General features: G+C 43.2%; 1 protein-coding gene across 5 annotated transcripts in view; it reads right to left on the bottom strand.

Moving 5' to 3' along the window:
- SHQ1 (SHQ1, H/ACA ribonucleoprotein assembly factor) overlaps positions 1-22,633 on the bottom strand; it is a 155,139-nt gene that overhangs the window by 95,402 nt on the left and 37,104 nt on the right. For 4 of the 5 annotated variants that reach the window (XR_007921540.2, XM_051851471.2, XM_002713187.5 and 1 more), the window contains exons 7-9: positions 18,800-18,954; positions 14,925-14,978; positions 11,411-11,534 (exon numbers count right to left, since the gene is read on the bottom strand). Coding sequence is in view for 4 of the 5 variants with exons in the window: in XM_051851471.2 (XP_051707431.2) it covers positions 11,411-11,534; positions 14,925-14,978; positions 18,800-18,954 (333 nt within the window). In the remaining variant the exon portion in view is untranslated. The remainder of the gene's footprint in view (positions 1-11,410; positions 11,535-14,924; positions 14,979-18,799; positions 18,955-22,633) is intronic. The other variant, XM_051851470.2, reaches the window with a different exon arrangement.

The raw sequence follows: 22,633 nt of genomic DNA, 5'->3' as shown, positions 1-22,633 counted from the left end.
GCCATCACGGCCACCTGGGGAGTGAGCCAGCGGATGGAAGACCTCTCTCTCTGTCTCTACCTCTCTGTAACTCTTTCAAATAAATAAAATAAATCGTAAAAAAAAAAAAAAAAAAAAAAGAAAAAGAAGGAAACTGAGGCTCAAGGATATGCAGGAACTGGCTCAGGTCACAGCCACAAAGCAACAGTCAGGATCTGAAAATAAGGACGCCTGACTCAGCCGCATCCAGTGAATAGTGTTGGTTTTTATCAGCTTGTATAAGTGAACTAACTACTTGACAGGAGGGGACATGACTTCTTAACTTTTCTTCCCTGGTCTAGAGCAACTTACAGCAAATCGGATGATCCTGTTCAATAAACTCTGGTTGCTAATCTACAGTATGGCGTACATTAATCCTCATTTTAAACATACTCGTCAAACTGTGCTCAATACTTTACTACTAACTCATCCACTACTTATAACCCCTTTATGGTTTGCAGACTGACTTTAAGTTACTGCATCACAACCAACTGGGAGTACATAGTTTGTTCATTCTTTCCTTTATTATATCTAGCCCCTGACAAGAAAAGATTGTGGCTGGGCCAGACTTTGTTACATCACTAAACCACCCAAAGTTCAAGTAATGAATTTAACCCAGGGCTGCCTTTTGCCTTTTCTGCTCTAACAATTCCTACAAGATTTGCTGGTCTGGAAGGACAGTCTTGAAATGAACTCTATCCTCCTCAAGTCACTTGTCAAACCAGTGGTTGTTTCACTTTAGCAATGCATGGCTGGATGTCATCAAAATTACATAATAGTAACAACTAATTTCAACTTCTTTATACAGTTAGGACTGAGGCATTCAAGTTCAAAGCAGAAGACACACAAAAACTTCCCAAGGTGGGCATTTGGTGCAGTGGTTAAGGCAACTTCTTGATCAGAGTGCCTGGGCTTGAGTCCCAGCTTCTCTCCCGATGCAGGCTTCCTAAGAATGCACACCCTGGGAGGCAGCAGATATTGGCTCAAGTTCTTGGACGCCCCCTCCATCCACATGGAGACACTCACTGAATTCCACTTTCTGGCTTAAGCTGGGCCCAGCTACAAATGTGGAGGACATTTGGGTAGTGAACCACCAGATGGAAAATCTCTGTCTCAGGGCTAGAGTTGTGGCATGGCAGGTCAAGCTGCCACCTGCAATGCCAGCATCCCATACCAGCACCCTAGTTCAAGGCCCAGCTGCTCCACTTTTGACTCAGCTCCCTGCTCATGTGCTTAGGAAAGCAGCAGAAGATGATCCAAGTACTTGGGCCTCTGCCACCCATGTGGGAGACCTGGCTTTGGCTGTTGCAGCCATTTGGGGAGTGATCCAGGAAGATGGAAGGTCTCACCTTCTCTATAACTCTGCCTTTCAAACAAATAAAGAAATATAAAAATAAAACAAAACAAAATCTTCTTTCTTCTCTGTCTTTCAAGTAAAATGAAAAAAAAAAAATTTTTAACTCCCATCTGTATAATAAGTAGAAAGTAGAACAGCTAAGAAGTTTAAGATACATGGATAGGGGCCAGTGTTGTGGAACAGAAGATTAAGCCACTGCTTGCGACACCAGCATCCCATATAAGCACTGGTTCAAGTCCAGGCTGCTTCACTTCCAATCCAGGTCTGCTAATGCTCCTGGGAAAGCAGCAGAAGATGGCCCAAATATGTCTGCAACCCATGTGGGAGACCTGGATGGAGATCTAGGCTCCTGGCTTCAGCCTGGTCCAGTCCCAGTTTTTGTGCTCATTTGGTGAGTGAGACAGTAGATGGAATTTTTGTCTCTGGCTCTTTCTGTAACCCTGCCTTTCAAATAAATAAATATATTTTTAAAAAAAGATATATGGAGAAAAGATCTTGAAACATTTACAATCTGGTAATTAAAAAAAATCAGTAAACATCGAGAACCTCATAATTTTCAGCTAAAACTGTAATCTAATTATCATATCTTAAGGGTACAGTATGTATCTCAATATTCAATTAGAAAAATGCTGTTTTAATTAAGACTATTGTACTTCATTTTTCCAATAGGTACGACTTAATATTAAGAGTTCTAATTCTTTGAACCGGTTTAGTCTCAAATTGGGAAAACCAAAATTGTGTTTTGAAAGGAGAAATGTGAGTGGAGGAAGAAAGATGAGTGGATACTTCAAATGACTCATTAAATGGAAAACAAGCCCAGCTATACCACAAATGAGTCCCTTGCAGTGACCTGAGACACTGAGAGAATGTCAAGGTCAAAGGAGAGAGACGGACCCCTTTGAAACTGTCTCAGCATCACAGAGGGAATGTCTGCTTCCTGCTAAACGATGCACATTCTCGTAGGACCGAGTTACACTTCTTCACATTTAATCACTGGTCAATAAATGTAATTTAGTAAGAGCAGTAAGTTTGACTTACAGGTAAGAAAATTTGGACTAGGAAATTAAGATCTCAGAATTCTGGTCCCCAACTCTAAAAGGCTAAGGGAAGGTCATTAAAAAGCCACACAAAGGAGCTGGTGCTATGGCATAGTGGGTAAAGCCACCACCTGCAGTGCAGGCATCCCAATTGGGCGCCAGTTCGAGACCTGGCAACTCCACTTCCGATTCAGCTCTCTGCTGTGGCCTGGGAAAGCTGTGGAGGATGGCCCAAGTCTTTGGGCCCCTGCACCCACTTGGGAGACCCAGAGGCAGCTCCTGGCTCCTGTCTTTGGATTGGCTCAGCTCCGGCCGTTGCGGCCATCTGGGGAGTGAACCAATGGATGGAAGGCCTCTCTCTCTCTCTCTCTCTCTCTCTCTCTCTGCCTCTCCTCTCTCTGTGTAACTGTGACTTTCAAGTAAAATAAATAAATATTTAAAAAAAAAAAAGCCACACAAAGCCAATCGTGCCAGTTGTTAGGGGATTTCTCCACAGAGTAAACACGGCAGCAAGGATAACTGCTCCCCTGCAGATCAGCTATATAGCCCACACTCCGCCTGCTCCTGGAGTTATCTCTCAGTTGGCTGGTACCAACTCTGAACCTGTGCCCACAAGGGAAACTCTTAAGACTCACTGTGGGAATTCAATGAGACAAGGAACATGCAAGCAGCCTACACGTGAAGAGAGAAAACAGCTCATGGCATCAAGGTCCTGGGCCTCTGTTCACTTGCTGCTCCCACCCCACTACGGGAAGGCCCTGTCCAAGAACTCAGTGCCACTGCTCTTGCTCTAGTTCAGGGCACTGAGGTCTAGCAACAATACTGGTCTCCTCTCTTCTCCTGGCCGCTAACCTCGCCCTTCAAGGACCCCATCCTACGTGGGACTGTCAGATGAAGCTGAACCCACCAGCCTATCACAGGAATAAGACACCCTCTCTTTGGTGAGCCAGGTAGGTCGCACACTATGGCCACTGTTTCCTACTGCTCCCTTCCCACTCTAGGCCTCCAGATCCATATGAGGATCCGTCTTCTCCTAGACAGAGACCCCTTTGATTTTCTTCTTCCTTATCATTGCATCTTCTCCTTTCCCAAGGAATACCCTTCCTCCACATCTTTTCTATATTACACACATGAAGGATTAACTACCACAAAGCCTCACTTCTCAGGGCCATTGAGTCTTCCTTGTCAACCCACACTCCTCCTTTTCTACCTCCTCCCACTTACAAGCAGCCTGTGTGTCAGTGAGGTGCAGAATCCTAGGACTCATTTTCTCCACCAGGATTTTGGTTCTGGCTGACAGGAACAATAATAAAGAGAGTGCACGATCTGCTGTATCAAAAGCTTTGTGGCATTCGCTACACGGGAGGATGCAGGAAATCTCTCACCTCCTTCCCTGACCTACTCTTGGAACACACATAGGCTCAGACTCAGACTGAAAGAGGAGAACCCAGGTGCAAGCCCACACTGAAGCTAGCAATGGGAGGCTCCAAGGTGTGAGGAAGGCTGGCTGGCCCTTAGACACACTGTGGCTCTTAGACAACGCTTTCACTTCATTATCCACATTGAAACTTTTAGGGGTATTTACATCAAAGATCATGACTTCCTCCTACTTTTTAAAGGTGGCCCAAACTGGCAGGGCACCCACTCACATGGCAACAGCAGGCTACAGATGTGCCACATATCTTTCTGGTTCACACAAGCCTCACTACTCCTGATTATCCTAACCCTGCCATCCTCACTGATGTACCCGCACGGCCAAGTGGGCCTCTCAGTTTGCTTCTCTTAATGCACAGGGGCCTGCTCCAATGTGAACCTGCTGGGTCAGCAACATGGCACCCTGCAGGGAAGAGAGAGAAAACAGCCCACGCGACCTACTTCAACACTGGCACTATTTGAGATGGAAGGCAGCCAAAGACCTCAGCCCACCATGAAAGGGCTCCCCTCCTACCCTTGTGTATGTACCTAAGGCAGGGTGGTGAATTTTTTTTGCAAAGAACCAGAAAGTAAATATTTTGGCTTTGGGGGCCATAAAATCTCTGTTGCACTTACTCAACTATGCCATTGTATCAAAAAAGCAGCCACAGATACTGTGTGAGTGAACATGCATGGCTATAATCCAATAAAACTTTATTTATGCACACTAAAATTCGAATTTTTATGAGTCACAAAATGCTATTTCTCTTTTGATATTTTCTTCTACCATTTAAAAATTTAAAAAATTCTTAGATCCATATAAATCCATACAGATGGATTTGGTCTGTGGTTGGCAGTTTACATATTTTCTTAAGGGACCCTCTTCTTTGTATCTTACACTGTAACTATTTAACATTTTGCATCGTATCATTTGTCCCATCATTCCAATTATACAACAAACTCCCTAAAAGCTATGACCAAGTCATATATATATATCCTTATAATCTTCACCAATTCCATTACAAAGCCTTGCACACAGAGTAAATTTGATCCATGGCTGTTGAATAATGTCTTCCACTTGTTATTTTTCTTGTCAGAGAAATTTTAAATTACATAAATATCATTCTTGTATCTTTTCTAGAAGATATATAAAGTATTATTAAATTTATTTTATTTAGATCTTAAGATTAATATGTGATTCATTAGGGTCAAATGAAGTATTCTTTTGTTTCCCGAAGTTTGTCCTAAATATATACAATATTCTGCCTTTATCTTTTTCCTTGAAGAAAGTAGCCTTAAAGTTGCTTCCATAACAATTCAGATCCAGAAAATAATCTCAAAATTGATTTTAAATTTATTTAAAAAGACACTAATTATAGAAGTTTTATTTTTAGCCATACATTCAAATCATGTTATAATAACTAACCTCCTGGGTTATAGAATATAAAATATTGCTCAGCTTGGAAACCACAGAAATTAACAAAGCTTATCTTAAATAAATAGCACAGAAAATACAAAATGCACGTAAGTAAACATATAAAAGACTGGCTGATTTTGACCCACCAATAAGCATTACTCACATTTCCAAAGGACATTTAAAAATATTTTAAGTGCTTTTTTTTTTTTGGTAAGGCAATAACCACAAGCTGTTACTCATTTGTGGCAATTAAAGACAATCTATTTGTAAATCATACAAGAAAAGACTGCCCTCTATAGTGTTTAAGAGAACAAAGAACTATTTATAAACATGTAACCCAAAAATTACTATGAGAGCACTGTAAACATTATTAGTGGTTAAAAATATTAAGTGATTAACAGGATTACAACGAGAAAGGGATTCTATGGAGAGGACTGGAGCTTTACTTTTCTTAACGTGTCTGTTCATGTTTAACATCCTTCTCTACAGTAGCACATGTGAAGAAAGGTACCAGTTTCAGAGACAGGAACCTGGACTGCACTCTCAGAAGAGACAAGAACAGAAGGAATTTACTTTGCCTTGTGAAGGAGACTACAGAGAGAAAGGGGCATAGGATTGGCTCCAGCACTGAACCGTAGCCCTCGCTGCCCAGGAGTAGCTTCTCATGGCCTCTGAAAACCTCTCTTTTCTTGGATTAACTGGAGTGACAACAGGTGATGACTACTACTTCAATATCTGACTTTAATTCCATTCCACTCAAGTTTCCTGAAAGCACTACTATGATTGTTCCACTCTTTAAAAAATAATAATTGCTATGGTGAATTACGAAAGCAATAGAAGTTCAAAAACAATTCAGAATATGAGGAAGAAAACAGAAAGAATTACCAGGAGCAGGGAATTAAGTGACAACATCGAAAACATAGGAGACCTAGTGACTAGTTTCAGGAGCTGTAGGGCAAACCCCAGGAGCAGACAGCACACTGACTTCCTTCAGCTCCACTGCTTCTCCCTGAGCTGCTGCGTGCTGCTCACTCGCCACGTCTGGCACGTTCCCCTCCATCCTCTACGAGCAGCTACTACCCATCCTTCAAGTCCTCATTTAAGTCTCATGCCTGCCATAAATCTTTCTTTCCCTGACCTCATGAAATTCATCTCTTTGTTTTTGTTTTTTTCTTGAGCAACTTAATCTACAGTTCTTGCAAGGTATCAGCCATGGCCTACTACGTACTGTACTACTTTACATTATTGTTGGATATCTCAGCTCCCCTGCTAGTGCAAGGCTCCTCTGCTGGCCTTCATATTTACAGAGTGCTTTGCACAGAATAGCTTTTGCATGTAAGTCTTCATTCAAAATGTCTGTTGAATCAATCAATTAACAGATGAACTCATCAGCCAATTAACAAGTACTTGACAGAGCTGGGAAACCAGTAGTGGCTAAGAATGGGAAGTCAAACCAGGCAGAGGCTCCCCTCTGTGGGAGGTTACACATCTTAAATGCCTTAAATATAGATCAGTTTCCATGGCTTTCTATTTTCACTCCCCACATTTCTTTTTTTTTTTTAATAAAGATTTATTTATTTGATAGGAGAGGAAGAGAGAAAGAGAGAGAGACAGACAGACAGACTTCCATCTACTGGTTCACTCCCCAAATGGCCGCAATGGCCAGAGCTGGGCAGATCCAAAGCCAGGAGCCTGGAGCTTCTTCTAGGTCTCCCATGTAGGTGCAGGGACCCAAGCACTCAGGCTATCCTCTACTGCTTTTCCAGGCCATAGCAGACAGCTGGATCAGAGTGGAGCAGCTGGGATTTGAAGTGGCACTCATATGGAATGCTGACACTGCAGGCGGCGGCTTTACTCACTATACTCTTTGGAGCTACTTGTACAGTCTTGGGGGGAAAATCTTCTTATATAGGAAAATCACAACATGGACAGAATGCAGAGGACAAAGCTGTGAATCAGATGCCCATCTGGCACAAAGCCAGCAATTACCCACTGGTGGCCAACCTTGTTTCAGCTTCATCACACCCACTTTCCCATACCCAAGCCTGCACTGTTTTGAAGCAAACCCCAGCCCTCATGTGATTTCATTCATAACTAGTTCAATACATACAAACTCATAGACATGCCGTCAAATGCAGGCTGGCCCATCTACTAGCCATGTGACCTGGGCTACCGTCATCTTGGAGCCTATTTTCTCTCTGCAAAACAGGGATAGTGATCCTTGCTTCTCAGGATTGTAATCCCTGAGATATGACATACGTGACCTTAAGAACTGGGACTAGTGCTGGTACACATAGAGTAGGTAATTTAGGGTGGCTGAGGCTTTGACTACTGTGTGAGCTTATTAACCCAGAATTCTTTCTGTCCCATTGCCAGTGAGGCACACAGAAGACAAAACAGGGATCCAACCTCTTTTAAAAAGAGATGTCGACTTCTCTATGCTAAATCTCTATAGAGAGAAACTAATTTGCAACCCATCAGCCCAATACTCAATTAGCCTCCAGGAGCTCAAGGGTAAAGAGGTCCAGAAAAATCTCTGGATCAAATTGGTGGAGTGCATTGGGGTTTCCTGCTGCCCTCCATGAGGGAGGGAGAGAGGTGCTTTTCTGTTACCTTACACGAAAAGGAAGGGGTTTTAAATCTTTTGTTTCTTTGTTTATTCAGAAACAGAAACAGGCAGGCAGGCAGGCAGGGAGCTCCCATCTGCTGGTTCACTATCCCAAACACCCACACAGCCAGCTCTGGGCCAGAATGAAGCTGGAAGCCAGGAACTCAAGCCAGGTCTCCAAGCCAATGGCAGGAATCCAGCTACTTGAACTATCACCACTGACTCCCAGGGTCTGCATTAGCAGGAAGCTGGAGTCAGAAGTCAGAACCAGGGATCGAACCCCGATACTCTGTGGGACACAGACATCTTAACTGCTTCGCCAAACTCAAGGCCTTAAGAGAGGACAACCTGCTTGCCTCGGAAATTGCCCAATTGTGAGGTAGAAAGACTGGTGTCTGGGTCCAACAAGAAGCAGGAAAAAGCAGCCAGTGGTGGCCGAGTGCAGGGGTTGGTCTGGAAGCAACACGGGCCTCCCTCTCACCGTTGCTTCCTACCAGAGGCGGCCCCACACCAGGGAAGAAGGGAAGGTTTACTGTTGTAACAAAGTTCAGTGTGGACACTGAGAACTGGAATTACATTCCTCTTGTGACCAGAAGTAGTGGGAGAACTTTCTTGTAATTGAAAGTGACAGAAAAAGTTGTCAGGTGTGTATCACAGGAGACATACACAAGTATACGTCATTATATATATTCCATACAAGGGAAAAAAGAACCCACGGGATGAGCTCAAAGGGCAAACTTGTTAGAAAAAAGTTATTCCCCTCTGCTCCATCATGTTCAGCCCTTCCAACAAAATAGTGTGAAGAATTCTTTACAAACATTAATAAGCTGTGGATACCAGTACACTCAGTGAAGGTATAAATAATGTATCACCAAGTATTAAACTGTAAGACATGTCATTTCTAAATAGGATAAAACTTCTGAAGATATATTAGAAAAGCTGCTCTCTATCCCTTTTAGTTTTATTTTCAATTAACTAACAGCAAGTAAGCAATGCTTCCCTGAAGGATTCTACCAATCCTTCCGAAAAGAATTGAACAGGGGGAGGTGGTGAAAACTGCCAACAAGACAGGAACAGAAGGGAAAAAGGGGGAGTCGTGGGCCCCAAGATGACTGGCCCACAGAAAACAATTCCATGTGCAGGGCCTGTGAGAATTGAAACAGCACTTACAGGGGAAATGCAGGATCTCCTGCCCTTCAAGAAATCTGAGTTAAGCACACAGCAAGAGCAAGACAGTCTACTGGAGAAGGAGGGGAGTGGGAGGGAAAACGCAAAACTGGAGAGAGCCGAGGAACTCGGAAAGAATCCTTGTAAAGGCGTCTGTGAGGTCAGGTAAAGCGCTCTGGAAAATCCAAACTTAGTAAATCAATATGAAATATACTGTAAACTCTGAAGCCATCTTGGTTCTGGAAACTCATTCCATTTAAGAACAGTATTTCTTTGGAGTAAATGAGTTCATCGTCACTTTTCCACTGACTATGGAAGCACTATACTGACCTTTATTTTTAAAATGTGTGAATGCTGATTGCGTTTTGAATTGTAAGTAGGCACAGATAAATTCTCAGAAAACAGCAAATACCAAACCAGAGCTATCTCTACTTACATCACGGGATATCCAAACAAGACTATTCAGTAGCCATAATGGCTTCCCTGTGCCACAATCTCACTCAGCGCTTATCATCATCGGGGCGGATGGCATGCATTCTAGACAATCCAGCACTCTGTTCTAGCCCAAATGAGTCACAGAACACACTGTGTATGGTTTAGAGAGAGTTCAGGTTCATTTTTAGCAGACAGGCCCACAGCGTGTTACTTCAAGTCTTCTGTTGCTACCACAACACAGCTGATAAGACTATTTCTCGTCAGGGTGATAATGATGAGACGCTAAATCTCAATTTCAATTCTGACCTACTAAAACTGTTTGAGTAATGAAATACAGCGTTTAAGTCGAGGCAAACATATTTATTTTTGGTTATGCAAGCTTAGAACTGATTATTTTTCAAATAAAAATCCAGAGGGCTACATTCCTTCCCAGAGTCAAAAGTAACAAAGTAGTGGTTCATATGTGTGAGTGAATGCATGCGTGAGAGTGTGTGAATGTGTGAGCATGTGTACAAACATGCACATGGGGGTTCTGCCACAGTTTTCCATCTGGAAACCATGATATAACAGGATAATCACAAGCTGCATTCTTACTGTGTAAATCCATGAATGATGCCCAAATAATGTAGCATGACTTACAAAAGAAATTAATTGTGATATGCAACTCAAGCGCAACAGTTGGTCATTTATAGTGGATTGATTTTTCAAGGTAATTTTAGCAATTCAAGAAATATCTTGGAGGGAAGAAGAAATAACTTATGAAGAAATATAGCAGTTTGTTTCCCACTGTTAAAAGAAGATAGATTTCTCAATGTAGCTCTGTTATCATATAATCAATCCTTCAAAATAAAATACAGCTAGTCTAAACCAACTGTAAGGATAAAAAGCCATCTTTTATTTAACTGTTGATTCATTTTTATAATTATTGTCTACTTTATAGTAATCTACTTCAACTACTTCAAACGTGACTCCTCCCTCCACCTTCCCCAGGGCAAGAAGACTCTAATAGTTTACACAGAAGGCAAAGGAAAAGCTAGGCAGCTGTCCTTCAAGGTGGAACAAAAAATTAGAGACATGATTCTCCCTTTTAAGCCAATGAAGTCACCTGGACGTAGAGGGAACACCTCCCTACCTTTCCCTTCTCATCCAGAGGTTTGAAAACTAAGCTCCCAGAAACATTTTTCTCTAAGGCAAAGGAATGATGAGACTCCTCAGAGGAGAATGCAAGAAACGGCCTTCAAGTACTGGAAGTGACTTCTAAGTAAATATGCCAGAACTAATACATACAAATGGATGTCCCCTCCCCCTGCCAAATCATTAGCTTGGACAGTACATACTTCTTCCAATGAAGCTCTGAGAGGCATTCTGGAGTCTGCTTCAGAGCCTGGAATCATCAACACCCTTAATGCTGGCAAATGTTGTTCTTCTCAGGCTGAATGTAGCAGCAGTCAGAAGTCCTCAGAGCAGCTGTGCTTTTCAATGCAAGCCCCCTGATGACATCCCAAGTCTGGGTCATGTGTCCTAAATGACCCCTGTACCTCTCCCAGCAGAGCGCTGTTCATCCTACACTAGAATTGCTTACTTATTTGTCATCTGTCTCTCTGACAAAACTGCAAACTTCATTCGGCAGGGAATTTATCTATCTACTTGATTATCCTACTCACCATAGTGCTTAGAAAAGTACAGGCATCCAAGAAATACTGACCAATGCAACTTACTGGAAAGCAAAATGGTTTGGAATACTGCACGTATCCTCTATACTCATCCTCTCCTCTTAGAAAGTATTACACCTCTTCTATACGGAAGAATAACTACTTTATACACCAGAGGTGAGGTGAACAGCTGGATCAAATGATTTGCATTACTTATTTATGCTCAGAAAAACTCATGATTACATCTTTACAGACTGAAAAATTTACAAATTTCTCACTCCCAGATCTGCAAGCACAATATCTTACCTAGCTGTAGTATCTTTATGGTGTCACTGTAGGCCTTCTTCACCAGCTTGAAATGGCGATAAAGTGGGTAGCACAGAACTCTTCTTCCAAAAGACACCACGATTTCATGAACATTAGTCCATGTCTGTCAAGGGTCATTTTAACAAGTAGTCACTTTCATAAAATGTTACATCAACAAAACCCCACAATGAAATAGGAAACAATTCTCAATTTAAAACTATAAATTATTTCAAATAGCATAAAGCCAAGAAGAGAAATAGAAAGCCATGAAATCAGATTCATTCTGTATACCTTACAATAAAATATTTTAGCATCATCTTTCTGATATCTCGTACAATATCAACATACCACAAATGCCCCTTAAAAATCACATATGTAGCAGGGATGTTTTGAGAAGTTTTTTTTTTTTTTTTTTTAAAGATTTATTTGAAAGTCAGAGTTACAGAGAGAGAGGAGAAATAGAAAGGGAGAGAGAAATCTTCCATCTGCTGTTTCACTCCCCAAAAGGCTGCCACAGCGGGGGCTGGATCAGGCTGAAGCCAGGAGCCAGAGGCTTCTTCCGGGTCTCTCATGTGGGTACAGGGGCCCAAGGACTTGGGCCATCCTCTGCTGCTTTCCCAGGTACATTAGCAGGGAGCTGGATCAGAAGTGGAGCAGCTGGGACTCAAACCGGCACCCATTATGGGATGCCAGTACTGCAGATGGTGGTTTAACCTACTGAGCCACAGAGCAAGCCCCTGAGAAAGTCTTAAGAATTCTAAATAAGACTCTAAAGCACATGGCATTAACAAAACACTGATGCACATAAATGACACAGTAAAATGTTACAGCTTCATATTTCTGTCTCTTACGGCTGCCGCTGGCATCAGGGACAAGGAACTGTTGAGTGAGCACTGTTTGCAGTCTCCCTCCCCTCCTCCTCCTCTTTTTTCTGGGGTTGGGGGTAGGGGTAGGGATGGGGATAAGGGCTTTGGACATGAGTAATACAATGATATCTAACTGAGTAACTTGCCTTCACTTACCAAGACTTGGAGCACTGCCCTTCTGTTTTCTAATTTTGGGTAGGGAGGAGTATTTTATTTATTTTGAATAGTATCACACCGATACTAGTCACTTATAAATACTAGAAAAAGATTTTCTACAAAATCACATTCTCATTGGTTTTTGATAAGCAAAATATGAAAAATGTAACCCACATATAAAATCTAAACTATAAAATTAGAACTAAAGGAGCAAGATAATTTCCATGTATATGTTAATCTTCTTAACACTATGAGAGATCTGATTAAAAATACTGAATATTTGACAAAGAATATTTTATCTCTAAAAATAATTATGAACTTAAAAAAAAATTCTTACGAGGGACCGGTGCTGTGGTGCAGTGGGTTAACATCCTGGCCTGAAACACTGGCATCCCATATGGGTGCAGATTTGAGTCCTAGCTGCTCCACTTCCAATTCAGCTCTCTGCCATGGTCTGGGAAAGCAGTAGAGGATGGCCCAAGTCCTTGGGGCCCTGCACCTGTGTGGGAGACCCGGAAGAAGCTCCTGGCTCCTGTCTTCGGATCGGCGCAGCTCTGGCCACTGCGGCCATCTGGGGAGTGAACCAGCAGATGGAAGACCTCTCTCTCTCTGTCTCTACCTCTCTCTATAACTCTGCCTGTCAAATAAATAAAATAAATCTTAAAAAAAATTCTTATAAAAAACTAAAAATACTCATAAAAGTTGATCATAGCTATTAATAAATACAGCAATTTTACATTATCTCAAAAACAAGAAAATTTTCTAAATAAAATCATAAACAGGTGAATTATTACAGATAATTTAATAAGTGTACTATAAAAATATCTACTCAGCCTTTTTATACATCCAACATATTAAAGGTTACAATGTAATTATTGGAAAACTGACTCCTCTATGATAAACTGACTGTGGCAATGCGAGGCACCCCTATGGAGCGTGGCGGGTGGCACCTCTCTAATCCTACTGTGAGTGTGAACTTGCCAGCGTGCCACAGACTGACTCCAACTCAGAAAGCCTGGGGAAGGACAAGCTCCCATGAGGCTGCTGGTCCAGCGTGGGAGCCTGGACCATCTTTGGAGTGGTGAGATTCTCTAATGAACTGTTTCATGTTTCAGTTCCTATTCATACCTGACATAGTAGTCCAATAAAGCAATGCCATGAAACCACTCTAGATTTTACTACATGAAAAACATTAGCTCTCTTTGATGATATAATTTTAAATTGCTTAAAATGATATTTTAAATAAGCTTCTACTTTGGAGGCTGGTGTTGTGGCACAACAGGTTAAGCCACTACCCAAGAGGCCAGCATCCCATACTGGAATGATGGTTCAAGTCCCAGCTACTCTGCTTCCAAGCCAGGTCCCTGTTAATGTGCCTGGGAAAGCAGCAGCAGGAGGGCCCAAGTGCTTGGGTCCCTGCCAACCATGTGGGAGACCCAGACAGAGTTAGTTACAGGCTCCTGGTGACAGCCTGGCCCAGCTGTAGCCATTGCAGCCATCTGGGGAGTGAACTAGTGGAAGGAAGATCTGTCTCTTCCTCTGTCTCTGTACCTGTGACTTTCAAATAGAAGGATAAGAACATCATGTTCTTAAAACTGTATCTACAAATCACATTGAATCTGTTAAGAATGAATTAAAAAGTAAAATATGGGCCAGCGCTGTGGCATAGTGGGCTAAGCCTCTGCCTGCAGCTCCAGAATCCCATATGGGCACCAGTTTGTATCCCGATTGCTCCTCTTCTGATCCAGCTCTCTGCAGTGGCCTGGGAAAGCAGTAGAAGATGCTCCGAGTCCCTGGGCCCCTGCACCCATGAGGGAGACCCAGAAGAAGCTCCTGGTTCCTAACTTCAGATCAGCCCAGCTCTGGCCGTTGAGGCCGTCTGGGGAGTGAACCAGCAGATGGAAGACTTTCTCTCTCTGCCTTTGCCTATCTCTGTAACTCTACCTCTCAAATAAGTAAAAAAATTTAAAAAAAATTAAATAAATAAAACCAAGTATTACTATACTAAAAGAGGAACCAGACGTAACTATACTAACTGTAAGACCTACTATAAAGTTATTAAGCTATGCAAGTTTCCTAACGTGTAAAAGCAGGAACACTTACCTCACAGACGCTCTGAGGGGAACAGGGGAAGCAGTACACACACAACACTTAGCACACCTCCCTGTGGCCGGTCAGCACCTAGCTTGGCTTCTCGGCTTTGAGTTCTGAGCCTCAGCGTTTGCCAGCTTACAACACAGCTCCTCCACTTTTACCCCCACGCAAACCACATCCCCTTTTACTCCAAGGTTATTTTTCCCTCCTCTAGTTTCCAAAATACACACCTGGATCAGTACCACAATTTTATTTTAAAAATGGAAAACAAACTTGTACAACAAAGCTTCCACTTATAAAAGGCCAAGGAACTGCTTGAATTATCCCGTCAGGATGACAACAGAAAAACCACTGTGAACAACAGAATCTCAGTAACTATCTCAAAATGGAAATCATACCTCAAACCAGCACAGCGTTGGACTCAGTTTTCTGATATTCCATGCTGATTCAACCTTTAGTGGGTTAGGAAAAAAGAGTACTATCACTTTAAAGTCACTTGAAAATAAATATATCCAGTGTGAGTAGCACTGACATATACAAGAACTAAAAATAGTACAAGTATAAAAACAATTATTTTACTGATGCAAAGTCTATCAGAAGGAAGTTTCTGTTTACATTCTTCGAGACTTTATGAAATAAAACTTTCCTACTGGTAAGAGAACCACAATACACGAGTGACAATCAAGGGCTTTCAAAGTAGAAATTAAAGCAAAGCAATGTCGGTTCAACCTGATCCTTCTCCACTAAGCCACTTGCCTCCCAAACTACATAATCTACCAAAGGGCTCAGAGACAATGCTGAAGTGCTGTCTGTGGCACTGAGAAAGCGTCTGGAGGATTTCACAATTCACAGAACGCTTCTGAGAGAGAGGACGTGCTAGGGAGGGCCTCAAAGTTGCAAGACTTCATGCCTTGAAGTATGTGAACACAAGAATACAAAATGGTGAATCTTGGCCAGCACCGCGGCTCACTAGGCTAATCTTCCACCTGCGGCGCCTGCACCCCAGATTCTAGTCCCAGTCGGGGCGCCGGATTCTGTCCCGGTTGCTCCTCTTCCAGGCCAGCTCTCTGCTGTAGCCAGGGAGTGCAGTGGAGGATGGCCAAAGTCCTTGGGCCCTGCACCCACATGGGAGACCAGGAGAAGCACCTGGCTCCTGGCTTCAGATCAGTGCGGTGCGCCGGCCGCAACGCGCCGGCCGCAGCGGCCACTGAGAGGGGAACCAACGGAAAAGGAAGACCTTTCTCTCTGTCTCTTTCTCTCACTGTCCACTCTGCCTGTCAAAAATAAATAAATAAATAAATAAATAAATAAATAAATAAAATGGTGAACCTCACCAAGTATAACCAAGCACTCTTACTCAAGATTCAATAATACCACACACTTTTTTAAATCAAATTTTCTCCAATTACAGTATCGTTAAAAAATGAGTGGAAATAAAAGGTTTTTTTTTTTTCAGATACATTAAGCCCTTAATACTCATCAACATTTGAGTCATAAACAAACTCAAGAACCATTTAAAAATTTTCACAACCATGAAAATTAAAAATTGGTATGCATCAATTATTTTAAAGATTTATTTATTTACTTGAAAGAGTTACACAGAGAGAGGAGAGGAAGGGGTGGGGGAGGGAGAGACAGGTCTTCCATCTGAAGGTTCACTCCCCAATTGGCCGCAATGGCCGGGGCTGTGCCGATCCAAAGCAAGGAGCCAAGAGCTTCTTCCTGGTCTCCCACATGGAGGTAGATGCCCAAGGACTTGGGCCATCTTCCACTGCTTTCCCAGGCCACAGCAAACAGCTGGATCAGAAGTGGAGCAGCCAGGATTCGAACCGGTACTGATACGGGACGTTGGACTGCAGGCGGTGTCTTCACCTGCTATGCCACAGCACTGGCCCTGTATGCATCAATTTTAACTCTTAAGACTATGCTAGTGGCCGGCGCCGCGGCTCACTAGGCTAATCCTCTGCCTGCGGTGCTGGCACACTGGATTCTAGTCCCGGTTGCTCCTCTTCCAGTCCAGCTCTCTGCTGTGGCCCGGGAAGGCAGTGGAGGATGGCCCAAGTCCTTGGGCCCTGCACTCACACAAGAGACCAGGAGAAGCACCTGGCTCCTGGCTTCAGATCAGCTCGGTGAGCCGGCCGCAGGGGTGAACCACCAGAAAAGGAAGACCTTTCTCTCTGTCTCTCTCTGTCCACTCTGCCTGGCAAAAAAATAAATAAATAAATAAAAATAAAAAAATTAAAAAAATTAAAAAAAAAGACTATGCTAGTGATATGATGCTGAAAAAAGCAAATTAAATCATAGTAGTTAGTATAGTTTGACCCAGTGTAAACACACAGTTACATACACATATGCACACTGAAATACTTTTAGAAAGAGATATGGCACCATTTAACAGTGGTTACTTCTGGGGCTGGCGTTGCGGTGTAGCAGGTAAAGCCTCCACCTACAACGTATCTCACATGGGTGATAGTCTGTGTCCTGGCTGCTCCGGTTCTGATCCAGTCCCCTGCTAATGGCCTGAGAAAACCAGTGCAAGATGGCTCAAGTCTTTGGGCCCCTGCCACCCACATGGGAGAACCAGATGAAGCTCCTGGTTCTGGCCTGGCCCAGCCCTGGCTGTTACAGCCATCTGGGGAGTGAACCAGCAGATGAAGACCTCTCTTTCTCTTTCTTTCTCTCTGTAAATCCTTTAAATACATTTAAAAATCTTTAAAAAAAAAAAAAAAAGCTACATTTCTGATGGCTCAAATTACAGGAAATCTTAAGTTATTTTCTTCATGCATGCATTTTCCTTTCTAATGATATAAATTATTCAGGTAATTCAAAAAAAAAGGAAAGCATATGTTCAGGTAACCCTTTTAGCAAGGATGATAATAAGCAGTTGCAGGGGCTATTTTCAGTTTCTCAGACTTTTCAAACTATATAATCAGTGGTACAAGTGAGAAATAAACTTCATTCTTCATTTGCAAAATCAAATATGGTTTACTAAGAGATACAATAGAGTCCACATTTTTAATAAAATTATTTAAGAAGTAATTTACTTTATAAAAGGATTCATTTTCATGAGTCCTATAATAGCAAAAAAAAAAAAAAAAAAAAAAAAGGCCACAATTCAGGTTTTAAAAATCTGATTTATGGCCGGCGCCGCGGCTCACTAGGCTAATCCTCCACCTTGCGGCGCCGACAAACCGGGTTCTAGTCCTGGTCAGGGCACCGGATTCTGTCCCGGTTGCCCCTCTTCCAGGCCAGCTCTCTGCTGTGGCCAGGGAGTGCAGTGGAGGATGGCCCAAGTGCTTGGGCCCTGCACCCCATGGGAGACCAGGAGAAGCACCTGACTCCTGCCATCGGATCAGCGCGATGCGCCGGCCGCAGCGCACCAGCCGCGGCATCCATTAGAGGGTGAACCAACGGCAAAAGGAAGACCTTTCTCTCTGTCTCTCTCTCACTGTCCACTCTGCCTATCCAAAAAAAAAAAATCTGATTTATATACAATTTTACAGAAGTACATAGACTACATGGATTGAGAAATGCAGGCAAGTGCTAAGATCCCTTCTTTGTAAAATATTATACTTGCATCTGCTGATTGCTTAGAGGACTATAAATGGGTATGGCAGTTTGTGCCTTGCCAAGGTTATGCATGCCTCATAGTCCTCCTCCTTTGGCCTATAAGAGGACAGTTCAGGATAGAGCTCTCTCTACCCTCAGCTTTCCTTCCTTAAACTTGCTTTCTCTGCTGTCTGGTAGAAATAAATGCTGAGAGTGAAAGGAAAAGACCACACAGGGGCTGGTGTTGTTGTACAGCAGGTTAAGCCACTGCCCTGCAGTGCTGGCATCCCATATGGACATGGGTTCAAGACCTTGCTTCTCCACTTCCAATCTAGGCTCCAGCTCCCTGCTTAATGCACCTGGGAAAGCAACAGAAGATGGCCAAGTACTTGGGCCCCTGCACCTACATGGGAGACTCAGATGAAGCTCTTGACTTCAGCCTGGCACACTCCTGGCTGTTAAGGCCATTTGGGTATTGAAGCAGCAGATGGATTTCTCTCTCTCCCTGTAACTCTGCCTTTCAAACAAAGTCTTAAAAAAAAAAAAAAAGTAAGCATTATACTTCCATGTTGGTACTGACCATTACCCACACACACCTCTGCCTGGTGCAGCCTCTAAATAACTAGTCGTGATAATTTCCACTCTTGATGAGTTTCTCTCTCTTTAATGCAGTTTACATAGCACAGTAATCTGTGTCGACACACACAGACACACATGTACTTACATTCGTCTCTCCTTCAGTGACACGCGTCTCATAGCAGTATGCCAGGAGGATGTCAATCAAACTATAGTACACGTGACGAAGGGCTCTCTTGTCCAGCAGGTAAGACTTGTTGACAAATTTTCGCAGCTGGTATTTCTCTTCTTCAGAAAAAGATACTAAAAGAAAATGTGTTTAAAAAGTAAGTGTTTCATTCAGTTCTGTAAAACTTCCAATGTGGGAGATTTGTTAAAATCAGAACTTTGAATACAGAAGCTAAAACACAAGTTGCTGAAATGCAAGTTATTTCTACCTAACTCTGGATATACAAGCATACAAAAGAAGACCTCATAGATTTTTTTATTAAAAGTTATGCATCTGGGCCGGCGCCTCGGCTCACTAGGATAATCCTCTGCCTGTGGCGCCGGCACACCGGGTTCTAGTCCCAGTTGGGGCGCTGGATTCTGTCCCGGTTGCTCCTCTTCCAGGCCAGCTCTCTGCTGTGGCCTGGGAGTGCAGTGGAGGATGGCCCAGGTCCTTGGGCCCTGCACCCGCATGGAAGACCAGGAGGAAGCACCTGGCTCCTGGCTTGGGATCAGCGCAGTGTGCCAGCCACTACGCACTGGCCGTGGCGGCGGCCACTTGTGGGGTAAACCAACAGCAAAAGAAAGACCTTTCTCTCTGTCTCTCTCACTGTCTAACTGTGCATGTCAAAAAAAAAAAAAAAGTTATGCATCTGCTCAAACCTTATTTTTTTTTTTAAGATTTAATTATTTACTTAGAAGGCAGAGAGAGAGATACAAAGAGAAGGAGAGAGAGACACACAGAGAGAGAGTTTGTACCCGCCATTTCTCTCCCCAAATGGCCCCAACAGCTGGAGCTGGGCCAGGCCAAAGCTAGGAGCCAGGCACTTCATCCAGGTCTCCCATGTGGGTGGCAGGGGTCCAAGTACTCGTGCCATCTTCCACTGGTTTCCCAGGCCCACTAGCAGGGAGCTGGATCGGAAGCCGAGCAGCCGGAACTTGAACCAGCACCCATATGAGATGCCAGCACTGCAGGTAGAGGCTTAACCTTCATGCGAGCAGTGGCCCCTCAAACCCTATTCTAAACAGTATCTACTCCTTATTTCTAGATGCCTCACCTTTTTACTTTTTGCCATCTTATTCTTATTTAAGGCATCAAAACAGCAGTTATTAACTTTAAGATAAGACATTTTGATAATAGAGAACATGTAAAAGCTACATAAAGTACTCTGAAAATAGCCATTATCTAATTGGAAAGTTCTATTTAGAGAAAGAGGAATAGTCCCATATATTAATCAATGGTAGGCACAGTATTTATTTACTTTTTAATATTCTTTATTCATCTAAATCAAGTTTTCCATAAATGTACATATATCATGACTATATCACACAGATTAGATTCATGGGAAGGAGATGTTTCAAAAGTTTCTTTTTCGGCGCCCTCTCTCCACCATCATCCTTGATAGCCTCCCTGATGTAAAATCAGCATTTACCACTCCTCAGCTTTCTCCAGATGCATGTCAGCACTCACACACATTAGGGAGTTTGTACCTTTTTCTCCTCCAAAGAACTAGATCATTTCTCCCCATCTAATAGCTCGCTCATCAATCTCTCCAGCATCTCCCCCCAGTGGCTGATTTCTGTAAAGGGGTTCATGATGTACATGCTTGGTCCAACTGCTCCCCCTACTGATGGGCACTGGCTTTGCTTCTAGTTTAGTGCCACTGCTAATGACGCTAAGGTAGATATCCTTGTCATGGGTCCTTGGATTTTCCACACAAAATTCCCAAAAGTAGATGTACTGGCTCAAAAAAAAAAGTATCTGTTTTAAAAAGATACTTTTCATAAGGACTGCAATAACTCTCCTTTCTGCCAATCATGCTTAGCAGTTTCCCTTCCTGGGCAGGCATTTGGCCCAGCGGTTAAGAGGATGCTTGGGCTGTCCACATTCCATATCAGGTGCCTGGGTTGGAGCCCCAGCTCCACTCCCAATTTCAGCTTCCTGCTAATGTGTATCCTGGGATGCAGCAGGTGAAGGCTAAAGTACTTGGTTTCTTGCCACCTAGGCTCTGGATTTTGGCCTGGGCCAGCCCCTGCTGTTGTAGGCATTTGGGGAATGGAACAGCAGATGGAGCTCTCTGTCTTTCTCTTTCTGTGTTTCAAATAAAATAAATTTTTTTCTAAAAAAGAAGTTCCCCTTCCTACCATACACCTCCCACACAGGTCTAGCAATAAGTATAATAGTTTTTTCCCCAACTGTTTCTAGAGCAATGGATACAAAGTGACTGCGGTAGGCAGAACTCTAAGATGACCCCCAAGGAGTCACCTCACCATGTAAGGATGGGGCTTGTGACCTGTTTCTGTCCAGCAGAATGTAACAAAGGAGATGGGAACATCACTCCCATGATCTGTCCCACTATTAGCAACCTGTAGTCAAGGACTTGCCTGCCGGTTTTGAAGAAATAAGACAGCAAGGGTCTGGAGGGGCTGTGAGACATCTACACAGCAGGGGCCCGTGGGGCCCTCTAAGATCTGACAGTGACACCAAAAACAAAGTGGGGCCTCATTCTACAGGCACAGGAATGGACGTGGCAATAATAGTGTGAGCCTCAAAGAGCACCCTGATTTCCAGAAAGGAGCAGAGCCCCAACAACTACTTAAAATTAAAAAAAAAAAAAATTTTTTTTAAAAAAGGGACATATGTGGCTACAGTCATGCAAGACCCTGAGCACAGAAGCCAGCTAAACTACACCCAACTCCTGGCTCACCGAAAACCAGAGTTCACCAACTATATGAAGTTTGCAGTGCATTGTTAGGTAGCCGGCAAGAGAATATTACAATGCTGGCCTAGCGTTAACTTCAGCAAATAGTTCTCTAACTGTGGAACTCAGCACATTGTCTCACAGGTGTGCCAGCCATCTGCAGTCTGCATTCGCCCTCCTGAGAATTAACCTAGCTGAACGTGTTTTGCCCAATTCTGTCTATCAAATGGCTTGTCTCATCAAATTTTTAAGCACTCTTTGTATATGACAGATACAAATCCTAATCATTTCTCCAAATCTACGATGCCTCTTTTGACTTTGCTTATACCACTAAAATATTTATTTACCTTTTTAAAGACTTATTTATTTGAAAGAGAAGAGAGAGAGGGAGAGTCAGAGAGAGAGAGAGATCTTCTATCTGCTGGTTCACTCTCCAGATGGCTGCAACAGCCGGGGCTGGGACAGGCCAAAGCCAGGAAGAGCCAGGAGCTTCTTCTATGTCTCCAAGATAGGTGGCAAGGACCCAAAGACTTGAGCCATCTTCAACTGGTTTTCCCAGGCCATTAGCAAGGAGCTGGATTAGAAGTAGAACAACCGGGACCCAAATCACTGCTATACCACAGGGCTGACCCCTCAAATATTTTTTATGTAGCCAAATACATCAATTTTTAAATACAGAAATAATATTTCCCCAATATCTGAATCATATGAAGTCTCTTTAAGAGTATTTATTTCATTTATTACATTCAAATTTTTAACCTATCTGGAATGGGTCTCTTTCTTTTAAGATTTCAGTATACTGAAGAGGAATAGTTAATGTGTCAGCACAAAGAGAGAAAGGTCTTCCTTTTGCCGTTGGTTCACTCTCCAATGGCTGCCACGGCCGGCGCACCAAGGCCAGCGCACCACGCTGATCCGATGGCAGGAGCCAGGTGCTTCTCCTGGTCTCCCATGGGGTGCAGGGCCCAAGCACTTGGGCCATCCTCCACTGCACTCCCTGGCCACAGCAGAGAGCTGGCCTGGAAGAGGGGCAACCGGGACAGAATCCAGCGCCCCGACCGGGACTAGAACCC

The sequence above is a fragment of the Oryctolagus cuniculus genome, chromosome 10 (genome assembly GCF_964237555.1).
Source record: "Oryctolagus cuniculus chromosome 10, mOryCun1.1, whole genome shotgun sequence".
NCBI classification, from domain to species: domain Eukaryota; kingdom Metazoa; phylum Chordata; class Mammalia; order Lagomorpha; family Leporidae; genus Oryctolagus; species Oryctolagus cuniculus.
The sequence above is the reverse complement of the archived record's forward strand: the minus strand, read 5'-3'. Positions and strand labels throughout refer to the sequence as shown.